Source organism: Oryctolagus cuniculus, chromosome 8 (assembly GCF_051225735.1).
Source record: "Oryctolagus cuniculus isolate XC-2025 breed Fujian yellow rabbit chromosome 8, ASM5122573v1, whole genome shotgun sequence".
In the NCBI taxonomy this organism is placed as follows: domain Eukaryota; kingdom Metazoa; phylum Chordata; class Mammalia; order Lagomorpha; family Leporidae; genus Oryctolagus; species Oryctolagus cuniculus.
In genome coordinates, this window is record NC_142874.1 from 85,352,287 (window position 1) to 85,380,278 (window position 27,992).

Consider the following 27,992-nt stretch of genomic DNA (forward strand, 5'->3'; position numbering starts at 1 on the left):
CAGAGAGCCATATCAGAAGTGGGGCAGCCAGGTCTCAAACCGGTGTCCATATGGGATGCTGGCACTGCAGGTGGCTGCCTTATCCGCTGCACCCCAGCGTTTTTGATTCAGAAGATCTGTGCTGGGATCCTGGCATTTGAATTTTTGTGTGTCAGGTGACACTGATGTTACCTGTGAACACGACTATGTAACATGAACGTAAGGAATTTAGTCTTGATTTGACAAAATTCCCTGCTTCCCTCCAACGTGACTCCTGTTCCGTCCCCTAATGTTGCTGTCACCCTGCTTCCTGCCAGCAATCATCCTTTCACCCCTGTGAACCATCCGCTTAGTGCAGTAGTCTGCAACCGCCCGAGGGTAGCCTGCTTAGAAAGCAAACATTTCTCATGGGGAAAAGGAGGTGAGAGCTCTTAGGGTAAAAGGTGGGATCCCAGGCCCCTCTCTGTCCCAAAAGTCAGTCCCATGTAAAATGTTACTTGTTACCAACTTTCAGAATTCCCACTAGAGACCTTGTAATTTGAGCCAGATGAACTGCAGGAGAGTCAGAGAAAAAATTGACTGCGTGCTTCAGTCCAACACTTTCCTTTCCAAACCCGCAAAGCAGGGACTCAGGAAAACGTCGTCAGCACCCTAGTACAGGGCAGGAACGCGGGGCTGGAGCAGACGCAGCCCCGTGGAGACAGGCCAACCGGGGCCGGGGGGTGCGAAGCGCGCCCTGGGGAGAGACGGGAGTGAGGACCTGGACGCCCCAGACAGGGACAGAGCTTTGCCTTGGGGCGCGGGTGCATGAGGGAGGACAGGAAACGCCGCGCAAGAGCGCTGGCGGCGAGGCTGGAGGGCTGGGCGTTTAGCTTCATCGCAGCCCTTCCCGTAGGCCATTTCTCCATTTTCAACAGGATAAAGATGGTGCGCTGGGCTAGGCTGGTCGCAAGCCGCAGCAGGCGCCTCCTCCACCGCCAACCTCGCTCTGGCCCCAGGCCCTGGAGAGGTGGCCTTCGCCGACGCCTAAGTTACTCAGCGAAGGGGGCGGGGTCTCCCAGCTCCCACCCAATCACGGCGTTCGCTCTCGCTATCTGCATACATTATGCTAATGTGGACCTCCCGCTCCGCGGCTCCGGCGCCCCGCCCCGCTCGCGTCTGGGGCCGAGCCGCGAGCGCGCGAAGGTGAATACATTATGATAATGAGGCGGGCTCCCGCGGGGGGTGCTCTGCGGCGGGAGCTGCTGGGCGGGGGTCGGGGGAGGGCCGAGGCGCTCGCCGCGCGCGCACTCACACCCGAGCATCCCGAAGGGTATTTAAGGCTCGCAGCCGCAGGGGCCGCGGAGAGACCGTGGGCAGCGGCAGCTCGGGCCCTTTGGCTCTCCTCTTGCCTGACCGCCCTCTGGCGCCCCTCTCGTGGTCTCTCGGCCTCCCAGCCTCCAGCCCAGTCCAGGTGGGAAGCAAGCCGGCGTGCAGAAAGACACCAAATAGGTGGAAATAAGGCCAAGTAGTGGGAACGCAACAGGTCCGCGCTCCGCGGCGGGGCGAGCGGCAGCCCCTCATCCGCTGTCCCTCGGACCCCGCGCGGCCGCTCCCGGGGACCTCGGAGGAGGTGTCCGGTGGACTTCCTTTCGGTTTTGACGCGGTCCCCCGACGGAGGTGCTCTTCACGCCTTTCTGGGAGGAGGGAGGCAGGCGGAGGATGGTCCTCGCCCGCTGGTCCGGACGCTGAGGCACGCCGAGGTCCCTCTCCGCGTCCCGCTCCCGCGCCAACTAGTTGTGCAGCCACCGGGACTGAACTTCGGAGGACTCTCCCCGTTTATTTCTTTTTACAATTATTGGAGGTGGTCGAGGGTGGAAGGTGAAGCCGAGGCAGCCGACCCCGCCACGATGCTGGTGAAGAAGCACACGGGGAAAGGAGGAGGCCGGGAGCCCGGACCGGCGGACGCGAGCCCCGCGGGGCAGCGCTGCGCTGCGGCTGGACCCCAGTGCGCGGCCTTGGCAGCCCTCCTGTCAGTGGTAGCCATCCTGTCTTGTCTGTACCTGGGGGTGAAAACCAATGACCTCCAGGCGCGGATAGCCGCTCTGGAATCGGCGAAAGGGGCCCCTTCCATTCCTCTGCTGTCTGATACCGAGGATCAGCTCAAGGCCATGGTGCAGGAGAAAGTGGAGCGCCTTCTGGCTCAGGTGTGAGAGGCTGGGGTGTTCTGTGCGTGGGTAACATCTTGCAAAGGGGGCATTCTGTGTGCTTGGCTGTGTGTGCGGTGTTAGGCGCCCATCTGCGCTCCTTGTGGCTTGTGTTTGTGTCTGCACATCCCTGGATAAGGCCGCCTCTGTCTCTGTCATCTTCACTCACTCTTCCTCAATGTTGGCTAAACATGCATGGAGATCTAAAAGGGCAAGGTTCTAGTTTTGTAGCCTAATGAGATTCGTTGCTAACTGTATGGAGACTGTTCCTTGTCTAGATAACATCTGTGATAACCTTCATGTGTGGTAAGAAGGTTGGGGTTATAGGTGTTAGTAATACACAAAAAGGTTATCACTCTTAAAAGTGAGATTATTCTGATTAAAATAAATATTTTACAATTGAACCTTCTCATATTAAGAGTTTAAACTTTATTTTTTAAAAAATAGCTTTATCTTTGGTAATGGGTACAGAGCTTGGCATACTTAGGAATTCACAGTCCTTTCAGTTGGGAGTTGAAAGGAACCTGTGTTGTGTTTAATGAGGGCTTTAGAGTTTGCAGGTTTTCTAAAACTTTTCCAACAGAGAGGCTGTGTGGCAGTGGTTGCCATACAACACCATAATGCCTTTGACATTCATATATAAAATACTAGCTGTTCCTGATAAGCTACAGCTTACCTGGAACTGCAGCATATGAGTGCTGGGTTTATGCATTGAGTGTGTATGCTTGAGCCAAGGGAGAAGGGTGGTAGCAGTTGAAGAGTGGAGAAAAATGTTGTACAAATCCCCCAATCCTGATACCATGTCAATGACCATTTTCTTTTTTTAGGGCTTGGGTACTGTTACCTTTTGACTAAAGTCCAAGTACGTGGTAATGTTATGCAGGCTATGAAATGCTGATCAATCAGGCATACAGCCAGAGAGTACCTAATTCTCTACAATGCTACTGATGATTGTTAATACTTCTCTTCCTACAGAAATCCTATGAACATATGGCTAAAATAAGAATTGCAAGAGAAGCACCTTCAGAATGCAACTGCCCAGCAGGTAAAATGGAACTTATTTAACAAGGTTGTCTCCAGAGCAGAGCATTTTAAAACAAAGGTCTTGAGTCTGCCAAGTCTACCTGTAATAATAGTAAAGAAAGAATGCAGACCCAACTTGCTTTAATAAAATCAACATGTCTCAGGCAAAAGGATGGCAAAAAGGGCCTCAAATATTATTTTAAGAAGCATGCTAAAGTCTGTTGTGGGATAGCAAAGGACACAGATAATCACGAAGGAAAAATACAGGCAAAATGATGTATACAGACAAAAGTTCTTAGATTCACAAATTGAAAAATATTCTTTGAGTTGTATGAACTTTTTTAAATGTCTGTGGTAAAGCGGGCTGTAGAACTGTTGGATTTAAATGCTTTGGTGGCTAATGTTGCATTAAATGCAGGTTTCTTTTATGTGCCCAGTGGCATGTGATTATATTGGGAATCCCCTTCTACTTTTCATGTCCACATTTTCCTAGTCTACAGAAGAGTTCTCTATCTAAGGACTAAAAGCAAATTAATTCTTTATCTGGAGCTTCTCACTACAAACCATTTCATTCACAGTGACTTCTCTGAAAAGATTCTTGTGTGTTTACCATTTTTCTGTGTAGCTTCAGGGAACTGGATAAAGACAGCATGTGAGAAGGAGAGAGACCTATCAATCAATAGTACTCATGAAATCTTCCTTCATAGACCTTTGAAGTTTGGTGGTTATCTGTCAAACTAACATTTAAAAACTCTTGGAATATGGCTATTGGGAAAATCTAGTGGAGTCAACAGAGACAAGACATTAACTAACACTCCTATGAGATGTCTTGAGATGTTTATTTCAGATAAATGCTGTTAGTTTATTTATGGACAATTCAGTTTCTTTTACCACACATGTAAAGTGTTTCTTTTAATGTTAGGAACATGATAGATATTTAAAGTGCCATGAATTATATAGTGATGTTTCAGTGAATGCTGGACCACATATACCATGGTGGACCCATAAGGGTACATTGCCTAGTGACAACGACCAGCCATCCTAGTTTGTGTAAGTACACTCTGATGTTGGTAGAACAATGCTTAACAGTGTAATTCTCAGAATGTATCCCTGTCTTTAAGCCATGCATGGGTGTGTATGGAAAGGCTAGTTCCTGTAGTTTTTTCATAGTCTGAAATTGTTTTCTTTCCCCTTAATAACTAGTTTTGATATAGCCCACCCAAGCACCATGTTAAATTTTAAGTGCCAACTCCAGCTTGTACATCATAAAATTTTTACTGTGTATATTCTACTATGTTGTTAATCATAATGGAGCTGTAATTTTTAAGTAAGCCTTTTGATCAGAAGACATGCACCAAGTAACAGGAAAACAAAGAGTTAACACTTGACATTGTAGGATTCGTTCTTAGTTGTTTTAAGTTGGAAAAGACCTCAGAAGTCAGATATTCAAGGAAGGCACTTTTCTAGTGCAGGAATTAACTCACAACAGCCTCATCAGCCTGTGGGGATTATTTAAATTCCCAGGACAGTTGGTAGAGGACTTCACTGATCACACCAATTAGAGTCCAGCATTGTGTGTGTGTGTGTGTGTGTGTGTGTGTGTATGGTAGCTTTACTAGCTGTATGAAAAGTAGCTAGTGTTTATAATTGTTATAATTCTTAGAGAACTTGGTATAAAGTAGAATAGTGAGACCCCTAACACTGACTTCAATTTTCTGAAAAAGATGTAAGTGCTGCATAATGTTTAGTTAGGCTAGTTATTGAAGACTAGCTTGTGATCTGGAAGAAAGCTGTTACATTTAGAATTTACTTTATCATGGAAGATTATTTTGAACTAGTTTTCACATCAACACGTCAACATAATAATGAAGAGTGACTTTCTTGGCTTTTTTTGTTGGCTCTCACTAGCAGCTGCTTTACTTTCTTGCTACCACTAGAGCCCCACATTGCATCAGGGTTTACTTGGCAAGTTGCGAGGTAACCTTTGGAAGGTGTGCATTCCATGACATAGAATCAAACCAATTTGTTGCTGACAAACCTCTATTGCATAAACACTTCCTTTGGCCTGTGGAATAATCTGAATCATGCAAATAAAGGCATTATGTTGAAAATAGTATACTGTGGGAAACTAGTTATTTTAAGTTATGGTCAGTGAGGTATTGTCTTAGAGAATGAATGGCTGGCCAAGAGGATTAGAAAGGAGATTGGGCACTTCCCCCTAGGTTTACTGTAACCTTGGTTTGCAGCAACTGAGTTGTCACCCAGACATCTGTTTGTAGGACAGAGTGAGACAAGTCTGTGACCTCAGCTCAGTTCCTGTGGACAGATGCCCACCCCTTGAAGTTGACACTCTTGTTGACAGTCTGCATCACAAAGCCAGAGACCAATTCTGAAGAACTAGCACTGTGTGTTTATGTTTGTTATAATTGCTTTTGATAGAATTCATCTCCAGTGAGGTTTATGCAGGTAGGCTCTAAAGGAATCATAGATTTTATAAATAAAAAAAAATACACAGGAAGGTAGCTCTGCAGCAGGGGGATGAGAAAGACACTTACTGGATGTCTTCTATTTACAGGAAACACTATAATTTTCCCAACTGCTAAATGAGTAAAGTATTGGTAATGTCATTTCACAGATGAGGAAACTGGTACTTGAAGGAAGTGATTAACTTAACAAGGCAAGGATTCATGCCCATATCTGTCAAACTCAAAAGCCCAAAGTTTAATGAGAATAAGAGTGAAGGGCCAGCACTGAGGCATAGCAGGTAAAGCATCCACTCATGACACTGGCATTCCATATGGGCACAAGTTCATGTCCCTGCTGCTCCACTTTTTTTTTTTTTTTAATATTTTTTATTTGAAAGTCAGAGTGAGAGAGAGAGATACCAAGATCTTCCATCAGCTGGTTCACTCCCCAATTGGTTGCAATGACCAGAGCTGGGTCAATCTGGAGCCAGGAGCTTCTTCCAGGTCTCCTACCTGAGTGCAGGGACCCAAGGACTTGGGCCATCTTCCACTGCTTTCCAGGCCATAGTAGAGAGCTGGATCAGAAGTGGAGAAGCCAGGACTTGAACTGGTGCCCATATGGGATGCCGGCACTTCAGGTGGTGGCTTTACCCACTATGCCACAGTGCCGGCCCCTGCTGCCCCACTTCTGATCTGGCTCTCTGCTAATGGCCTGGAAAAGCAGCAGAAGATGGCCCAAATGTTGGGTGCCTGCTGCCCACTTAGGAAACCTGGAAGAAGCTCCTGGCTCTTGGCTTTGACCTGGTCAAGCCCTGACCATGTGTGGCCATCTGGAGAGTGAACCAGCAGATGAAAAAGCTTTCTGTAACTCTGACTTTCAAATAAGCGAATCTTTAAAAAAACCAAAGCAATAAAGGTATGTTTTAGAGCTGGTAATTTTGGATTGGAATTCTGCATCTGCTACTAAATAACTGATTCTGGCCAAACTAGTGATATTCTCTATTTTCCAGTTTCTTCATTTGCAAAAAATGGCCAATAATACTTTGCTTATAAGGTGATAATACTTGGACAATGTAACATATTACTAGCTGTTCATTAGATAACAATTGGTATTCTGGTACTGTGTACCATTTAATTCTAATCTAGTCCACAGAGACACATGATATAAATGGGAACAATGAGACTTGAGATGTTATAAAACTTGCTCAAAACCCAGTGGCTTATTAATGGCAGCTTTTGGACTAAAACACTATGGTTAATTAAACTAGTACATCTGTAGTTCATTTATGCAGATAATCATACATGTCAGTATCTCTCTTACTGCTATCTCAGTGAAATTTGGTTCTTTACAGGCATTTCTGTTAGTTCGTACATTATTTTTTGCCAAAATCACATGGAAGAATTTTGACCTTTTAAATATAGCAACTGAAGTAGCATGGGGATAGTAAAGAATGTCTTTACAGTTTTTCATATGATGTTTACAAGAGATTATGTATCTACCTCATTGTCAGACCTAGGTTTTAACAGCTTTATTGAAGTATAACTTATGATATTTATCCATTTTAAGTAAATTTATAGTTGGACAACTATCCCCACAACACAGTTGTAGATCTTCTGTGTCACCCCCAAAATATTCCCATTTTCTTTTTTCATGTGCCCAGGAAAAGCTCTATTTTTAAATGTATTTGCTTTTAGGAAACTCCCACATAATTTTTGAAGATGCATACAAATTGAAGCTCTGTTCAGCAGAATATTTGATTTAGCAGTAGCTGAGCCATAGAAATTCCATTGGCATTGGTGGCTTGGCTGATGTAAAATTTGACTCTGATGTGAGAGAATGACTCTTTGCTATGGCTGTAGAATTCTGTTTTGGGTTCTGTTTTTTGAGTCCTGCATAAAGTATGTATAACCCAGGCATATTTCTGGAAGAGTTCGCATGCTCCAACTGATAAAGAACAGTGGGAGCCAGGCAGCCTACCAAATGGAGTTAGACCACAAAAGTCTGTACGGTATTTATCAGTCATGTTGCTGTCCAGGGTATTAGATGTAAGACCCTCTGTTGTGTAATAGAGAATGGGAATGGGGACCAAAGAATCCAAAGTTCTGATCCTGGCTTTGTCATTAATATGCTATACAATCTTGGGCGGATTTTTCCAAGAACAACTTTTTGAGACTATTTTCAAATCTCCAGAATAGGAATGATGTACAGTAATGGTCTGTGAAGCACATTTGTCAGTTCTCTATAGCTGAAGAGCCTGCCATAAATATACCAAATACTGCACTAGAAAATAAGGAAAGTGCTGATGTTCAAGGTCAACTCAATATCTGCCCGCATGGAGTTGCATATCAAAGAGGATTATGGTTATTTTGAAGTGACATGAATATACAGGTGTGACAAGTACAGCTCAGAAAAAGCATAATATAATTTGAAGCACATGACAAGTTAGCATTTTTATTTTGTAAATACTACAGATTTTTTTCCATTGGGAGGAAAAAGAAATGTATACTTCTCTTTTGAAATTCATAGTAGTGGGAAATCTGGCTTCTGATGAGAAATAAAAGCTCTAGTAACTAATAAAATGTTGACTTGCATAGCCTCACTTGGCTTTTGGCTTTCCAAGAATTTATGGGTGGATAAAGGTACAGTGAATCTTGTTCTACTTATAATGATACTGCAACTAAAACAAGCACACACACACACACATATACAGAAAAAAAAAAAAAAACTTTTGCTATGGAGAAGGTTGTTGAGACAGAAATGATGAGAAGGATGCATTCTACTTTTCTCCTGAAAATAGATTTATGTTGAATGTCTGTGGTATGGAACAGAGCTGCCAGACCTGCACATTGCATGATAACTGTCAAATTGACATAGCTGTGTCATCTGGACAGTTTAGTTAGAGACAACAAAAGATACACTAGAGAACTTGGGATATCCTTGTATGCCCTCCAAGTCTATTCAAATGATTGTATGTAAAATACAAGTAAATGTAGGCAAACAAAAGTACCTCCCATTCATAAATGTGAGTGATAGAGCCTCTGAGTACTGACTTTATGGCATCTTTTCAGTTTTTGGAAATCATTGTTAATGATAGCTCTAAGATTGTCCATTATGTCCCATCATTTAAGAAGAACCTTTAAATTATCTCACTGATGTAAATTTATCATAGAATACCTGTATTTCCTAACATGATTTTTATTTACCCTGCATTTTTTCCCCTAACAAATTGCACAATGAATGGAAAAAGTATATCAAGTAAAAGGATAATAATGTGTAGATTTTCACTTATATGAGGTAAAGAATAATCAGAAACAGTTTGCAGAAATAAGGCAAATTAAATATTGTAAATGTTACTTAAATGAGAATAGCAGGTGTTCTTCTCTTGTAAGGCCAAATGCTACAGTGTAACATCCCAGTACCTCCACGCATTCATATTAAATTGTGTAGGTCTCAATGAGTAAAGACATTGGGATGTAACACTTAGGTGATCCAGTAGTGATGGCTGGCAAAATGCCCTGATCCCTGAAGGACAAATTGCCTCTTGAAACCAGGTACTTATTTCTTAGCTTTTCTTATCTGTAAGTAATTAAGAAACTAATTCTTCAGAAATGTTTCCCTCTATCAACCTAGTAGTTCTATTCTTCCATGAGCTGGAAATTATTTAAGAGAAGGCTATAAATTCTGCACAGCATTAGATTCCTTCTAGCTCATTTGAAGAATGTGTAGGTACAAGTAGCCTCTGGGAGTCCTAATAAACTACTCTGCTTCAATTGTTATGTAATTGTGCAAAATCAACTACATGGCTTTAAAAAGCCAGTGTCTTGGGCAAGCATTTGGTGCAGCATTCAGGTTGTCACTTGAGATACCTACATCTCATATCCAAGTGACCAGGTTTGGGTACTGGCTCCTCTGCTTCCAGTACAACTTCCTGCTACCGTCCATCCTGCAAAGCAGCAGATGATGGTTCAACTACTTGGGTCTCTGCCCCTATGTAGGAGACCTGGATTGAGTTCCAGGTTCCTTGCTTTGCCTAGACCTAATTCTGGGTATTGCATATAATTGGAGGATGAACCAGCTGATGCAAGATCTGTTACAGGCATTTGGGGTTGAACCAGTGGGTGGGAGTTATCTCTTGGACTCTGTATTTCTCTTTCCCTCTGCCTTTCAAATAGATAATTAAAATAAAAAAGAAAGTAATACAGAAGAGTAAAATACTAAAGTGGAAATCACAAATTAAAATTGAGTATTATTTAGCATCATCTCTGTCTTCTTCAGTGACCATTTTGTGAGTCATCTAAATGCTAAGATTCCCTGAGAAAATACCATGAGATGGCAGGTGCCTCTACTTTATGCCCACAAAGAGGAAGAACTGAGCTGAACAGCAGGACTTCCCCTATTCTTGCAGCTCCTTCCCAGCTGAATCCCTAGTTGACTTCTATCTCTTTACCTGTCTTTGCAATTGAAGAGATTAATGGTAGAAGCAAATTTCTTCCACATATTTGAAAACTAGAGTGTCCTATCAGCTTTAAGATATTTAAAAGAATCTAGTAAGTTTTACATTCAAACTACTTGAAGACATTTGTTATTTAGTAGATAAATTTACAGATCTGAATTTTGGATAGAATTCCAAAAGCCAGAATAAATGAACTAAATGTAATTGAATTTACAAGTTTAGGATTGGGTGCTTCCTTTTATAATTTCTGAGTATATAGAATCACTTCAAATTGCTAACGTGCTTTTGATATCATTTCATCTGGGGTCTCCCTTTCTCCTTCAGCTGGTACATAATATGATAGTTAAATTGCTTTCTTTGTTTCATCTCTTACTGCTTTTCGTAGTCCTATTGCTAAATTTTTCTTTTTGCCATAAAGGCATGTTTAGTGGGTGTAGATCTTATTTGCCAAGAAGGCAAAAATGGTGTCTGTTTATTTGCATATTGATTTTAGAAGCATTGGTCTCCTGGATTACGTGTGCAACATTTTCATTTTTGGATTTTAAATATGGCTGACACATTTTTTAAACACAATTTTCACATTTAGAATAAGTGGCTGAGTAAATTGTGTGAGTTGTAGCCAGCTCTTGTTTGTACATTTAGGTATATTGAAAGTAATGATATAGTTAACTAAAAGCAGTCAGGTAAGGTGGAAGAAGGGCCTATTGTTTCCTCTTTTTATAACCAAACAGTTCACATATTAGAAGAGTAAAAGAGGGGAGGAAAATGTCACCTGTATTTCTTAGTCTCTCAGAATTATATCTCCTGTACTACCATGCTTAAAAAGCCTGGTATTTTAGAGTTTTTATAATAATGTAATTCTGAACAATAGGAAGCCAGAGAAATTCTCCATTAAATCTGCATTGTGGCTCCCTTTTTAGCCTTAATTTGCTATGATTAACTGTGTCATGAAAGTGGACAAGTTCCTTACCTGGCATTCTTGTATCTTAGGTCAGCTCTGGGAGTTGTCAAAGGTGAGTTGTTTGTCCTTCCAGTAATTCCAAAACTCTCAGTTTGTGGCCTCATAGGCTCTAGAATCTTGCTGGAATTTTTTAGATATATATTATGTGATCATAAGATAAAAGTGATTTTTACAAACAATACATAAAAATGAACCTTTAACTTTAGAATCATGCCAAAAATGATTGCAAGTTCTGGGACTCCTAAGTGAACTTTCTAAAACAATTATAGCACAAGATCAGAGAAGGGAAAGTTGGAATGGAAACAAGATTCTTAAATAACTGTCTTTCTGAAGATAGTTGTCTATGTGATTGGGGGTCAAGTGGGTTAAGAGGGTCAAAGAATGCATGACTTTCATGGGCAGATCCTGATACCTGCTAAGTGGTAAGAAGTCCCATGATATAATTATATTCTACTTGCCAAGGGAGTGGGTTGAGTCTACCAGTCACAGTTTGGAGCACTTTGGCTTGACTCTGGTTTGTATTTGTGTATATTTGGGGCTCATTGTAGACCTCTCTATGGAAGGTTCTCTATAAAAGTTGATGATCAATGATGATGATGATGATGATGATGAAGGTCTGAAGCCTTGGCTTTGTTGAGGACTTTTCCTGTGGTTCCTCTCTTTACATGCACTGCTGCCCTGAGCTGCATGTATTTTAAATATTTTCTTTGAGGACCTTGTGAATCAGCATACATAGAGAAGCTCAGACACATCCTGTAGATCAAGCAGGTCAGGGGTTTTACAACATTTTTCTTAGAAGTTGAATCTCTGGACAAGTGAAGTCTTATGAGAAACCCGGGTAGATGAAATTGGACACAATGTTAGGTTGCTACACTTGTTGACCTAGGAGGACAGAAGCCAAAATCCTACAACTCTTCCTTTCTGCTGCCCATTCCTTTATGCCATGGTGGCCCATAAGTCATCTTCATTGGGCCTTAGGATTCTATGGGACACTGTGAGAAAATTCCTATGAGTCCAGTTCCCACTGTCATCCAAGTTGCTATGTCTAAAGGAACCTTCCACTTGTTAACACAGACCTTATCTTCAAACTTCTGCACTAGAAATATTGCTAGAAATCAGTGACAGAGTCCAGAAATGACTATTAATTTATTATCTCTCTAAAGCAGGAGTGGGGAATTTCTGGCTTGTGGGCAGTATAAGGCCTGCAGAATCATTTATTCTGGCCTGCCAAGGCAACCACAGGGAGCATTCAAAATTCAATGCATCTCTAGCAGGCTGATTTTTAAGTTGACACTTTTGTATGACTTGTGAGTGATGTTATAAATATCCAAATGGCCCTTGCCAGGAGAAAGTTTCCCTACTCCTGCACTAAAAGGTTGTAGTGTTTCGGCAAAAAGGACATGTGGTCACAATGGTAGTGCTGGAAAGCTGGGACTTGCATCATGTAGCTGAGCATGGTAGTGTTCATGAGAAAATTGACACTTCGTTCATCCTTTTCTTAAAGGCACTTTTTTTTTTTTTTTTTATGAGATTTTTTTGTTTATTTGAAAGGCAAAGTGATGGAGATCTTCCAATGCTGGCTCACTCCCCAAATGGCTGCAACAAGCATGGCTGGGCCAGACTGAAGACAGGAGCTGCCAGGACTCTTTCCTTGTTTCACACATCAGTAGCAGGGTCCCAAGTACTTCTGCCAGCTGAAGCCTTCCCAGGCACATTATTAGGGAGTTAGATTGGAAGCAGAGCAACTGGAACTTGAACAGGTACTCCAATATGGGATGCTGGAGTCATAAGCTGCATCTTTACGTGCTGCACCACATTGCTGGCCCCAAGCCACTTTTTCTTTTTTTAAAGCCTTCTAGTTACAATATTGTTCTTTGATTCCAGATCTTCATATGAGGCTTTTTTTTTTTTAATAATTACTTATTTGAAAGGCAAAATCAGAGGGAGAAGGAGAAAGAAGAAGAGAGAGATCTTCCATCTGCTGGTTCTTTCCCTAGATGGCTGCAATGGCAAGGGCTGGGACAGGTGGAGGCCAGGAGTTGGGAGCTTCTTCAGGGTCTCCCACATGGGTACAGGGGCCCAAGAACTTAGGGCATCTTCTTCTGCTTTCCCAGGCACTTTACTAGGGAGCTGGAGTGTAAGTGGAGTAGCTAGGTCTCAAACTAGTACTCATGTGGGATGCCAGCATCACAGGTGGCAGCTTTTTATCTGCTATGCCACAATGCCAGCTCCCCTATGTGGCTTTGTCACCAAATTGCAGCAATCTATTGCCTTTTAAATTTATCCATATTTATTTAAAGCACTTGATTTTTTGACTGATGCTAATACTTGTTCACAAGGTATTATTTGAAGAACAACTTGCCCCCAAATTAGAGTTGTCTGTCAGTATCTGAAGGGGGAATTGGTTCAAGCCGCAACTCCTTGTGGATGCCCCAATCTGAAGATGCTCAAGTACCTTATAGAAAGTGATATATTGGGGCCAGCATGGTGGCGCACTAGGTTAATCCTCCACCTGCAGTACTGACATCCCATATGGGCGCCAGGTTCTAGTCCCAGTTGCTCTCTTCCAGTCCAGCTCTCTGCTGTGGCCTGGAAGGGCAGTGGAGGATGGCCCAAGTGTTTGGGTCCTTGCACCCGCATGGGAGACCAGGAAGAGGCTCCTGGCTCCTGGCTCCTGGCTTCAGATCAGCATAGCTCCAGCCATTGCGGCCATTTGGGGAGTGAACCAATGGAAGGAAGACTTTTCTCTCTGTCTCTCTCACTGTCTGTAACTCTATCTGTCAAATAAAAAAAAAGTGATATATTTTTATATAACCTATGCATATTCTTTTATATACTTTAAGTCATCTCTAGATTACTGGTGATGCCTTCCAATAAACTCTCTGTAAATAGTATTTTAAAAAAATTTCTTTGATTAATATAGGTTCCCATCTGCCAGACATTCCCCAAATACCTGCAAAGCCCAAAATAGGGGAGCTGGGAACTCAATCCTGGTCTCCCACATGGGAGACAGTAACCCAATAATGATCCATCACCTGCAATTTCTCAAGAACTGCATTAGCAAGAAGCTGAAATTGGGAGCTGGAGGCCAGTATTAAACCAAGGTACTTCAATATGCAATACAGGCATTTTTAAAAAAATATTATTTAAATAATGCAGTTTTCATGTATTTCATATATACAGGTTTAGGAACATAGCAATACTTCCTCCCTCACCCTCCCTCCTACCCACTCTCCAACCCTTCCTCCTCCTCTTTCTCAAATTCTCATGCTTAAGTTTTACAGATTTATTTGTAGTTAACTTAATAATCATATAGTTAACCCTACACTAAGTAAAAGAGTTCAACAAATAGTATAAACAGAAAAAGAACTGTTCGTCAACAGAAGAGGCAAGGGCTATAAATAATCATTGAATCTCAAAATGCCTATTTTACTCCAATACCTTACATTTGAGATACTCTATTACCTATTTCTATTATTCCAGTTACCTGGAATGAGAGAAAACATGATTTCTGTCTTTTTGGGTCTGGCTTACACTAAATATAATGGTTTTCAGTTGCATCAATCTTGTTGCAAAATACAATATTTCTTTTTTTTCTTGAACAGTTAAGTAGTACTCTGTAGTATATATACACCATAATTTCTTTTTCCAGTCAACAGTTGATAGACATCTGGGTTGATCCCATATCTTAGCTGTTGTGAACTTTGCTGCTATGAAAATGGGGGTACAGATAATTCTTTAAGATGATGATTTCTTTTGGTTTGGGTAAATTCCCAGGAGTAGGATGGCTGGGTTGTATGATAGGTCTATATTTAGATTTCTGAGGTACCTCCATAGTGTCTTCCACAGTGGCTGTACCAGTTTACATTCCCACCAACAGTGGACCAGGTACCTTTTTCCACCACATCCTCACCAGCACTACTATGAGAGCCATTCTAACTGGAGTGAGGTGAAACCTCATTGTGGTTTTGCTTTTCATTTCCCTGATGACTAGTGCTCCTGAGCATTTTCTCAAGTGTCTGTTGGCCATTTGAATTTCCTCTCTTGAAAAATGCCTGTTCATGTCCTTTGCCCATTTCTTAACTGGATTATTTGTTTTGTTGTTGAATTTCTTGAGCTCTTATATTCTGGATGTTAACCCTTTATTAGTTGTGTAGTTTGCAGATATTTTCTCCCATTCCATCAGTTGCATCTTCACTTTGCTGAGTATTTCTTTTGCAGAGCAGAAGCTTATCAGCTTGATGTAATCCCATTTGTCAATTTTGGCTTTGATTCCATGTGCTTCTGGGGTCTTTTCCAATAAGTCTTTGCCTATGCCAATGTCTTGCAGAGTTTTTCCATAGTAATTTGATGGTATCAGGTCATAGATTTAGGTCTTTGATTCATTTTGAGTGAATTTTTGTGTAAGATGTAATGTGTCAGTCTGGTTTCATACTTATGCATCTGGAGATCCAGTTTCTGCAGTACCATTTGTTAAAGAGACTGTTCTTGCTCCAGGGATTGATATTAGCTCCTTTTTCAAAGATAAATTGGTTGTAGATGCTTGTATCGATTTCTGGAGTTTCTATTCTATTCCATTGGTCTATAATTCTGTTTTTGTGCTGGTACCAGGATGTTTTGATTATAATTGCCCTGTAGTATGTCTTTAAATCAGATATTGTGATGCCTCCAGCTTTTTGTTGTATAAGATAGCTTTAGCTACTCAGGGTCTTTTGTTTTTCCATATGAATTTTAGCATCATTTTTTTCTAGATATGCAAAGAATGTTATTGGTATTTTGAATGGGATCATATTAATCTGTAAATTGCTTTTGGCTGTATGGACATTTTGATGATGTTGATTATTCCAATCTGTGAACATGGAAGATTTTCCATTTTTTAGTGTCTTCTATCTATTTCTTTCTTTAGTGTTTTGTAATTTTAATCATAGATATCTTTGATATCCTTGGTTACATTTATTCCAAGGTATTTAATTCTTTTTGGAGCTATTGTGGAAGGGACTCATCTTAAAATTTGTTTCTCAGCCATGACATTGTTTGTATATACAAAGGCTATTGATTTTTCTGTGTTTATTTTAAATCCTGCCACTTTACCAAACTTTTTTTATGAGAGCCAATAGTCTCTCGCTGGGTCTTTTAGATCCCCTATATAGAATCATGTCATCTGCAAATAGGGATAGTTTGATTTCCTCCTTTCCAATTTGTATACCATTGATTTCTTTTTATTACCTGATGGCTCTGGCTGAAACTTCCAGGATTAGATTAACTAGCAATGAGAGAATGGGCATTGTTGTCTGGTTCCAGATCTCAGGGGGAATGCATCCAATTTTTTCCTATTCAATAGGGTGCTGGCCATGGGTTTGTCATAGATTGCTTTGGTTATGGTCAGAAATGTTCCTGTACTCGATTTGCTTATGGTTTTCATCATGAAAAGATGTTGTATTTTATTGAATGGTTTCTGTGCATCTATTGAGATAATCATATGGTTTTTGTTCTTCAATTCGTTAATGTGAGGTATCTCATTCATTGATTTGCAAATGTTGAACTACCCCTGGGATAAATCCTACTTGGTCTGGGTGAATGATCTTTCTGATGTGTTATTGGATTTGATTAGCTAATATTTTATTGAGGATTTTTGCATCTATGTTCACCAGGGACATTGATCTGTAGTTCTCTCTCATATCTTTTTCTGGCTTAAGAATTAAGGTAATACAGACTTCATAGAAGGAGTTTGTGAGGATTCCATCCCTTTCAGTTGTTTTGAATAGCTTGAGAAGAATTTGAATTAGTTCTTTTTAAAATGTTTGTAAAATTCAGAAGTGAAGCCATCCTGTTCTGGGCTTTTCTTTGATGACAGTGTCTTTATTACTGATTCAATGTCTGTCTTTGGTATTGGTCTGTTTAGGTTTTCTATGTCTTCATGACTCAATTTTAGTAGATTGTATGTGTCTAGGAATATATCCATTTCCTCTAGGTTTCCCAATTTGTTGGCATACAAGTCTTTGTAGTAATTTTTGATGATGACTCAATTGTAGTAGATTGTATGTGTCTAGGAATATACCCATTTCTTCTAGGTTTCCCAATTTGTTGGCATACAAGTCTTTGTAGTAATTACTGATGAGATTCTTGTCAGGCAGAGTGGACAGTGAGAGAGAGTGAGACAGAGAGAAAGATCTTCCTTTTGCCATTGGTTCACCCTCCAATGGCCACCACAGCCGGCGCACCGCACTGATCTGAAGCCAGGAGCCAGGTGCTTCTCCTGGTCTCCCATGTGGGTGCAGGGCCCAAGGACTTGGGCCATCCTCCACTGCACTCCTGGGCCATAGCAGAGAGCTGGCCTGGAAGAGGGGCAACCGGGACAGAATCCGGCATCCCGACTGGGACTAGAACATGGTGTGCCGGCGCCGCAAGGTGGAGGATTAACCTATTGAACCACGGTGCCGGCCACTGATGATGATTCTTATTTCTGGAGTATCTGTTCTTACATTTCCTTTTTCATTTCTGATTTTATTATTTTGGGTCTTCTCTCTCTTTTTCTTTTTTCTTTTTGTTTTTTGGTTGGGCCCATGGTGTACGAATTTTGTTTATTTTTTCAAAAACCTCTTCATTTTGCTTATCTTTTTACTTATTTCAATTTTGTTCTCTATCTTTCCTCCTAATTTTGTGTTTGGTTTGTTGCTGTTTTTCCAGGTCCTTGAGGTGCATTGATAGCTCATTTTTTGGGTACTTTTCCAATTTCTTCATGTAGGTACCATTAAACTTCCCTCTTAACACTGCTTTTGCTCTATCCCATAATATATGACCTATTGTCATCTTCATTTGTTTCCAGAAATTTTTTGATTTCTTTTATAATTTCTTCTGTGACCCACTGTTCATTCAAGACCATGTTGTTGAGTCTCCACATGTTTGCATATGTTCTAGAGATTCCCAAGTTGTTGATTTCCAACATCATTCCAATGGGGTTAGAGAAGATGCATTGTATGATTTTGATTTTTTGAATGTGCTGACACTTGCTTTACGGCCTAACATATGGTCTATTCTAAAGAAAGTTCGATGCACTGATGAGAAGAATGTGTATTCTGCAACTGTGGGGTGAAAAGTTCTATAGATATCAGTTCTCTTTCAGTGTTTCTGTTTGTAGCACATCCTTCAGCACCTTTTGTAAGGCCAGACAAATGGTGACAAATTGTTTCAATTTCTATTATGGAAGGTCTTTATTTCACCTTCATTCATAAATTAGAGCTTTACAGGGTACAGTATTTTGGGTTGACAGTTTTTTCTTTTAAGGCTTGGACTATATCTAGCCATTCTCTTTTAGCTGGTAGGGTTTCTGATGAGAAGTCGGATCTGAGTCCGACTGGAGATCCTCTGAAAGTAATCTGGTGTTTCTCTAGTGTACATTTTAGAATCTTTTCTTTATGTTTTACTGTACAAAGTTTTACTACGATATGCCATGGTAACAATCTTTTCTGGTCATGTCTGTTAGGACTTCTATGTGCTTCCTCTACTTGGACGTCCCCTCTTTCTCCAAATTGAGAAAGTTTTCTGTAATTATTTCCCTAAGTAGGCTTTCTAGTACATTCTCTATTTCCACACTTTTAGGAACTCCTATGACCAGTATTTGATAATGTCCCATAATTCTCCAACACTGATTTTAAGTTTTATATTTTCTTTGGTCTGACTGTAAGATTTCCACAGATTTGTCTTCTTGCTTGGATGTTCTTTCTTCTGCCTTGTCATGTCTGCTCTTAAGGCTGTCCACCACATTTTTTATTTGCTCTATTGAATTGTTCATTTCTAATATTTCATATTAATTTCTCTTTAAAATCTGAATTGCATGGAAAAATTTTTGATTCATGTCACATAGTGTTTTCTTTAGCTTGTGGATTTGTTTCTGATTGCTTTTGAGTAATCCTGAGATTAATTTTTTGCTTTCCATTTCTAGCATTTCATCAGTCTCTTCATCTTCACATTCTAATATTGAAATGTTGTGTTCCTTTGGTGGAAGGGGGGTCATGGTGTTTTCCTTATTCTTGTTTCTTGAATTTCTGCATTTGTTTTTAGGCACTTGATTGTTGATTTTTGTTTTTGTTTTTCCTCTGATGGTTTTTTTATCTTTGAGCTATGCCTCTGTGGCTTAGTGGAATGTCTGCACTTTCAGTGAATACCAAGAGGCCTATGGTGAGTGTGGCCAGGGAGCTCTGGTCAGTGCTCCAGAATGGCAAGAGTATCTAGGGTGACACCCAAGTTGGGCATGGTAGATTTCAATGCCTGGGTGTTAGCCCCCAGTGTGTTCAGTGCCACTGTATGAACTGCACAAATGATTTGTGCAGTCCTAACTGTGAACACAGTTCCTGCTGCAGTGACCTCTTTTGGGCAACCATGGAGCTCTGAGCATGTGGAGCCACATCTAGTGATTGTCCAGAGACACAGCTACACCCTGTTCCTTCTCATAACCACCGAGTTCCCATGGTCTCAGCACAAAAGGCTCTCATGGTCGCTGGGTGCAGAGGTTTAGCTCTGCCCTGTCAGCCTGTCCAGTCAACAGAGTGGCAAATGTTCCTTCGGACAGCTCTGCCTAGGCGTCTTGATCTTGGGAGGCTACCGGTGCCTCACCATCCTAAATGTTTGCCCAGCCACCTCCCAGCCAGGCTCAAAGTCAGTGAGGGGGCTGTGGACTGACTATTCCTTGTGCTGGAATCTCTGAATCACATGTGTACACAAGAGTCACTGGCTGAATGTTGCTCTCTCCCCACCACTGCCACCGGTACTGCTGAGAAGATGGCATCCTGTCTCAGCCAGTTGTGCATGCACACAAAGTCTTCTGTAGCTATAGCCCAGACCCAAAATGGTGCTTGCCCTTTCTCAGCCAGGCATGGTTGTGGGAAAGTTGGGATGAGATAAACATGCCCCCTCTACTTCCACTAGGTCCCTGGGCAACCACTAGTCCCCAAGACTCAGTGCAGACTCATGCCATGCTCTCCCTTTGGCTATATCACCACTGGTTGCTGCAGTCTGGTCTTGCCTCCATCTCAAAGCTGCTACCTGCTCTGGCTCTTGGTTGCTGTGGTTATGTGTTGTATTCATGTTCATGCTCTGTGTCTGCACCTTCCACACAGGTCCATGGCATTCCTCTTCCTCTTGTAGGATTTCCAGTGTGGTTTTCTCTCCTGTTCTCTGAGAGTGCACTTCCTACTTTTTTTTTTTTTAACTGTTTATCCCTAGGTTAGCTCAGTATGTGGTTCCCTAATCTGCTACCTTGAAATCCCTTGGGATATAGACATCTTAACTGCTAGGGCAAACACCCATGTCTTTGTAAATAATTGATGTACTGTATTCTTTAGAGAATAATGACAGGGAAAAAAAGTTTGTACATGTTAAGAGTAGATGCAGGTTTTTTTTTTCCCCAAATATTTTCCATTGAGATTGGCTAAATCTACAGATATAGAACCCATGGAGGGCCATATAACATTATTTATAGAAAAATCTATATTGTGATAAAGCTGTTATTAAGGATGCTTCTAAGATCTTAGAGACTTATTTTATTAGGTTTTTGGTTGTGTGTAAAATGAGGATGTTTATATATTGAAATTTAAATTGACAGCATAATGAGAGTATATGAATTGTGTGTATATTAAGATAATAAGAAAGATCTTTAGCAATTTACATTACTTGGGTGAATAGTGAAAACATACATTTCACAGAGAAAGTTGAAGTCTAGCTACAACCATGCTGTGATAAATACTTCGGAAGGAAATTTGAAAGCTAATATTGTACTTCCCATTGAAGTCCATGTCCACTGTCATCAGCAGTGCTATTTACTATTTTAGTAGCTAGTTGTGGACAGTTGTTTGGCTGAGTGGAGTCCCTTCACCAATTGTCTTGTAGGGCACACAACACAATGAGTCAGCAACTGTCCAAGTTATTGAGCTTTGGTGAGCAATTCAGCTCCTGTTTACACAGTCTTTTTCTATAGATTTCAAGGAAGAGAAAATGACTTTATTCTTTTACCTAGTTACTTATCGTCTGAGAGATGTCAGTTGTCAGTAAAGAAACAAAAATAGGAAAGGAGGCCAAATGATAAGGATTGGAAGAATCATCCATGGCAACTAAACCTACGTAAACTACAAAAAAGATTTCACCAAATGAATTGTGTCCCCTAAATTTACCCTGTAGACACCACAGATATGCTAACAGTTTTCCAGGCATTTAGGTAGCAAGCCTGACATTGGACTCAGTACTGCTATGTGTGTTAGGCATCTGGAAGTTTTTAATAAAACAAAAACTCTAGCATTGAGAACTTACATCCGTAAGGAAACCAGGGCTTTTATGTTCTTGTATATGGTTTCCTTCTGTGCAAAGTTATTTAATGCTCTAAATTTCAGCTACTTCTGAGGATTCTTTCCTTAATATTGGTTTGGTTCTACAATCAAGTTCTCTATGAGGAATGCAATGTGTTGGCAGTAGAATTTATGTCATCATTTTTGGAATATTAAAGGAAAGGTTAAGTTATTTTTACAGTGAAAGGTAACCTTGACATGAGAGGTCCAAGGAGTATGTTGTGTTTTCTCCATGTGAGCCCATGTTATATTAGACTTAGAATGTGTTTTACTCTTTTAAATCTTCATCTTTTTGAGCAGCAAACCCTTGCTTCCATCATCAATCCTTGAGAAGAAATCCTAGACCAAGGAATTTTATAATCAGTCACATATCCCCTGCATATGTGTATCATATATCATTTTCTCACCATTTTCAATTTATTACAAGTCTCCATTTTGTTTAATTGTAATCATATGCTGCTAGCATTTTAAACATTTACACTGTTTTCATCTTTATAGGATGTGAGGAGATTAATAATGTTCGTTCCATTCCTGAAAACCTGGGGTAAATCCAGCAGACCCAAGGCAATGATGCTACCAGACCCTTGGCTGATAAGCCCTCCCTCACATGAGCCAGTGTTGGCAGACAGAGTGGGCAAGATTGTCTTTGGGCTGTAGCCATACAAGTATGACACCATAAAAATAGAGGATCTTCTGTATTCCTAAATAAGAACCCTGTGTTCCAGTTAGGCCACTCTCCTGTCTGTTCTTCCTTTTTTTGTACGAATATAAACTCTGTGTGGCTTCCATTCTATTCTATTGATGGATACTTTTCCTGTGCTCACACGGGACTTCAGTAGCCATGGGTCCCAAAACCTCTGGACATTTCCTGGACAACGGCTGTAATGGGAGAAAATATTTGCAGACTATGAAAATGATAAGGTATTATATCCAGAATCTATAAAGAGCTCAAAAAACTCAATGACAACAAAACAAACAATCCAGTTAAGAAATGCTCAAAGGACTTGAACAGGCATTTTTCAAAAGAGGAAATTGAAATGGCCAGCAGACATGAAAAAATCTCAGGCTCACTAGCCATCAGGGAAATGTAAATCAAAAACATAATGAGGTTTCACCTCACCCCAGTTAGAATGGCTTTCATACAGAAATCAACAAACAACAAATGCTACAGATATTGTATGCGTGTGGCGGGGAAGCTACCCTAATCCACTGCTGGTGGGAACGTAAACTAGTACAGCCATTGTGGAAGACAGTATGGAGATTTCTTAGAAATCTGAAAATAGATCTACCAAATGACCCAGAGATTCCACTCCTGGGAATTTATCCAAGGCAATTAAAACAGCATATCAAAGAGTTATCTGTACCCCCTGTTTATTGCAGCTAAATGCATGATAATTAGGATATGGAATCAAGTCAGATGCCCATCAACTGATGGCTGGATAAAGAAAATGTGTGCGTGTATCACTATATATATCTATGATCTACATATATATAGATATAGATCATAGATATAGATAGATATCTGATATAGATATATAGATATCTATGATATATGATGCATAGATACCTATATATCTATATGTCATAGATATATAGATGATGGTCTGAGAACTTGGGTTCCTGGCTGCTGGCTTCAGCCTTGGCCTATCCCTCACGGCCCAAGCAGTGGGGAGAGTGAGCCAGTGGCTAAAAGATTCTCATATTCTCTCTCTCTCCTTCCCTCCCTTTTTTAACAGGCAGAGTGGACAGTGAGAGAGAGAGAGACAGAGAGAAAGGTCTTCCTTTTGCCATTGGTTCACCCTCCAATGGCCGCTGCGGCCGGCGCACTGCGCTGATCCAAAGGCAGGAGCCAGGTGCTTCTCCTGGTCTCCCATCCTCCCTCCCTTCTTATCTACCTCCCTCCCTACCTCTCTGTCAATCTGTGATTCAAATAAATAAACTCAAAACATAAAAAATTTGCTTACATAGATACAAGTTGAAGAGAGAATTAAAAGAAAGAGACTTTTATAATTGAGGAGAGTTGAAACTCATGTGAATTTGCATGACTACAGTTATAAACCAGCTACTGAAGACTCAGAATCATGTAAGCGTGAAGATGTGATTTAGACAATACATAGTTTTCCTTTGGAGTACAAACTTCTCCCTACATTACTAGAACTACACAAAAAACAGCTCTTTACACAATATTTTTCTTTGTTCCCTTCCTATGGGTTATATTGTATTTGATTTTTCTTATGGTTGTTAAAATTAGTTAAGGAACAGTTGCTTCTAGTTTGGGCTTTAAATACTTTATATGCTAGGCCAATAGGGGTAGCTCATTGTTTTGCCTGCCTTAACAGCATTATTCTTGTGAATGGCCTTTGAAATTGTAACACTGACAGGTTGTTACAGGCAAAGAAACTTTGGAAGTCTCAGGTTCCTGCATGTAGGTACCAATGAGTAGTTTCACTAATATTAAAAGTTGCTGACCTTTTGCCCTTGTGTTTTGGGAAAATTATGTCCAGGGAATTACATTTTGTTTTTCCCCTTTTCTGCATGTCCATGGAACCACCCTGATTAATAATAGTGGTCATTATAAATGTTGAATATAAAATAACCTGAAAAGTACAATATAATAAGGAGCTAAAGACACTGTTTAATCATAACAGATGTTGCAAGGGACTGTTTTAAGATTTGAGGAAAAAGTTGTGAATTATATCAATTCCATACTCAAGTTTTATATTTTTCACTATGTTTATTTAGCAACAGAGCATGTTCTACCAGTTCTGTTACTGTATTTAAATTTTTGGTTCATAATGGTATTTGTTCTGTAATCTACAAGAATATCTCCTGTTTTCCTCTATCAGGGAATATAGAGGAACTAAATTAGTTATTTCTAGATAAGCCTGCTTAAAGCTGGTGAAGGGAGGCTTGAGGGGCATTTATCTTAGAAGGAACCATTCTTTCACAGGTCCTGCTGTCCTAATGTGGGCCTGTGTGACTCTGGATTTCTGTGCCACTATTTTGCAGCATCCTGGCTTGGACTTTAGGTATCTCATGTACTAGTCTGACTTGTCCTTGGACATTCCCATACAGCTCCCCTCCTATTCATTCGTGTGTTGCTGCTTTAGATGACTTTGCGTTTAGTCCATACTTCTGAAGATTTATCTGCCCATTCTTGGCCAGCTAGTGCTCCTGTTGGCCCTGCCTCTACCTCTGCATGTACGTACTCTTCACTTTCTCAGTACCACAAGCAGCTTGGCCCCCAGCTCTTGCCTGTCTCAGTTGCTGCCACCTTCTTGTTTAGTCTGCTCAGATTTTGGAGAAGAATGACCAAATTAGATAATGGTATTATCCATGAATTCTAGCAAGAAAATATGTCAAAGGGAGCTGATGGTGGGTGAGGCTGTGTTGAAATCATGTGATAATTTGGTGGTTTTTGAAGGGAAATATTTACCTTCATTTAGAAGCAGCTTATGTTCTAGTAGGCTCATAATACTAGGAGAATATTAATTATAAGCATGAAATATTTTAGATATATGTATCCATGTATGATTTATTGTAGGTAGCATCTGATCTCTTGTATTCCCTAACTCCACTTAACTGGCCAAGGTGAAAATATCATGTGCATAGTAGTCTGAAATTTTTTTAATTCAATTAACTAATTGAATATTTAATGTAACTTACTAAGCTCTTGTGAAAGACTAATGGTATCAGATGAGAAGGTTGAAAGAGAATTAAAGATTACAAAAGTGTATTCTGTAGCCAAATGTATCCAGTATTAATGGATTTAAACTATAATTAACTGGTATTCAAAAGCAATATCAGTCTACTTTCCACATATTTAAAAATAGAACATTTGATTGGCTTTTGGTATTTGGAATTTGATTTTTTTATTGTTTTCTATGAAACTTAAAAAGTATAATACTTTGCAGAAATGTGGTGGCATAGCAGTGGCATAACAATGAGATAGTTTCTCTGAAGATAAACTGTCTCTGTTGGTTGCTGGGTCAGGTGCTGATTTTTTTGACCCCTCCCCTAGGCCACCTTCTGCAAATTATTTTAGTACTCTTATACATTGGTTCAGGTTCCAAGTCAAGTTTTCCAGTACAGACCACATCTCTGGGTCTTGGTTAGACTCTCTTGAGTAGTTAAGAATGGGGAATAGCTAGGTAGCCTTATATAACAGCTCAACTTTACCATTACTGTTATCTTGGGTGGGATAATTTCTTTGTTCAGGGTGGGGTGCTATCTTGTGTATTGTAAGATGTTTAGCAGCAAACCTGACTTCTGTTCACTAGAAACTCTTGCATCACTTGGTTTCCATAACTAAAAATTTGTGCAGACATTGTCAGATGTCCCAGAGGGATTAAAATTGCCCTCCATTGAAGAGCCTCCTTGTAGATAAGGAAGACAGGAATCACAATTCTGCAGTTAGTTCTTCTGGAAGAACAAAATGAGGAGTGTGGGTGGTCAGAACAAAATGGTCTGTGTTCTTCCCCTAAGCAGGAGACATCCATTGTAGTGTATGTGGGAGAAGTGGGAGTGGGGCACGGCTTTAGAATTCTCTCTGTTTCTGTTGCATTTGTCAAAGCTGCCTCCCTCTCCTCCCAGCCTTGTGGACTGCTCCTGTTGCCTTACAGACAAGCTGTAGCTCATGGTCAACCTCTTTTCTTTGTGTTTGATTACAGCATTGTTGTATGTATTACTAAGTCATGAATGCATGTGCCAAAAATAGAAACACATGAATGAAAAATGGTACATAGCACCCTCTCTTTCCAGAGCATCTACAGTTATGAGTTTGTTGTGTAACTTCCCAATACAAAGTGATTTTCATTATTCTTTGTAAAGGCTGCAGAATATTCTATTGTATAAATATCCACATTCTAATGAGAAAGCTGGTCTCTTTTTAAAGTGCTTCCTCTTTCTGATTTTCCTGTTTTCTGAGGAAGAGTACTTTTTTATTTTTATTTTTTTTGACAGGCAGAGTGGACAGTGAGAGAGAGAGATGGAGAGAAAGGTCTTCCTTTGCCATTGGTTCATCCTCCAATGGCCGCCGCGGCCGCTGCACTGTGGCTGATCCGATGGCAGGAGCCAGGTGCTTCTCCTGGTCTCCCATGGGGTGCAGGGCCCAAGCACTTGGGCCATCCTCCTCTGCACTCCCGGGCCACAGCAGAGAGCTGGCCTGGAAGAGGGGCAACTGGGACAGAATCTGGCGCCCCAACCGGGACTAGAACCCGGTGTGCAGGCGCCACAAGGCGGAGGATTAGCCTAGTGAGCTGCGGTGCCAGCCGAGGAAGAGTACTTTGATTACTACTTTTATCCCACCCAGCCTCAGGCTGTATTTGTGGGAGCTTAGTAAATACTTCTTGACTGACTACTAATGTGTGTGCTACTGCTGAATGTTTCAGCAACCACTTTCAAAAACAAACAAACAAAAAACCATTCATAGCACTTGTAGATTTTTAGAGTATAAAAATATACCAAGAGGGTCAACTTTAGTTAACACAGTGATATTAGTGATGGTTGAGTATTTATTAGCTTTGTTTTTAATTTGCTCTAAGCTTATGTAATTTAAGTTTTAATAATGGCAGGTATTATGAGTTAGATGTTTTTGTTATAAAAGGAGTACACATTCACTGTAAAACATTGCTAAAGCTTTGTATATTTTATCACTAGCAACTTTTTTTTTTAAAATTATTATTTGAAATTCAGAGTTTTACAGAGAAAGAGAGAGAGAGAGGTCTTCCATCCGCTGGTTCACAATGGCCGGAGCTGTGCTGATCCAAAGCCAGGAGCTTCTTCTGGGTCTCCTACGTGGGTGCAGGGGCCCAAGGACTCGGGCCATCTTCTACTGCTTTCCCAAGCCATAGCAGATCTGGATAGGAAGAGGAGCAGCTGGGACTTGAACTGGTGCCCATAAAGGATGCTGGCACTGCAGGCAGCAGCTTTACTGGCTGTGCCACAGCGTCAGCCCCGCAACTTTTTTTTTTTTTTTAACACATTTGGGTCATTTTCAATACTTTTGTAAGTAATTTTTCAGAGAATAACCTAACATATGGATCTGTGTATGTTGCTGACACAAGTGGAAATCCTAATTCAGATGTTTCAGACATTTTACAGCCCACAGTGCAAACAGCCAAAGTGTGCTTATAAAGTGAATGACCGTGCCAGTGCGTGGCATCGTCACTGACGTTGCAGTGAACTCTGGAGGGGAGGTAACATAGCCATGCTTTAAAAGAGTACCAAAAAGAATAGTTTTTGCAGATCTTCACTCTATAAATAGTTATGTGAAATGCAGAACTCCTAAAATCTGTTCATTTTTTTCACTGTTTACCTCAAATCAGTGATGTTTTGTGGGTACAGTCTTTCCATTGTTTTTCTCCTTGTTTTACTTTTTTTCTCATTCATATGCAGCAACTTTTATCTACTTTCTACTTCTAGCTTCTGGTTTAACTTTTATGCTATAGAGAGAAGAAATGCTGTGGTCCTCTAACTACAAAAGTGTATTTTAATTTCAGTAATCATTGTTGAGGTTTTGTCTGGAAGGCTTTGTAGGAACTTTGGTTTCTGCTGTTTTTACTCTTTGGGGAACTGGATTTAAAACC

General features: G+C 40.5%; 1 protein-coding gene across 1 annotated transcript in view; it reads left to right on the plus strand.

Annotated features, from left to right (window-relative positions):
* The first annotated feature begins 1,259 nt into the window (after positions 1–1,259).
* The window catches only part of COL25A1 (collagen type XXV alpha 1 chain), a 530,955-nt gene continuing 504,222 nt past the window's right edge, over positions 1,260–27,992 (plus strand). The window contains exons 1-2 of the mRNA XM_017347366.4: positions 1,260–2,165; positions 3,141–3,210. Of these exons, the coding sequence (XP_017202855.2) occupies positions 1,869–2,165; positions 3,141–3,210 (367 nt within the window). The 5' untranslated portion in view covers positions 1,260–1,868. The remainder of the gene's footprint in view (positions 2,166–3,140; positions 3,211–27,992) is intronic.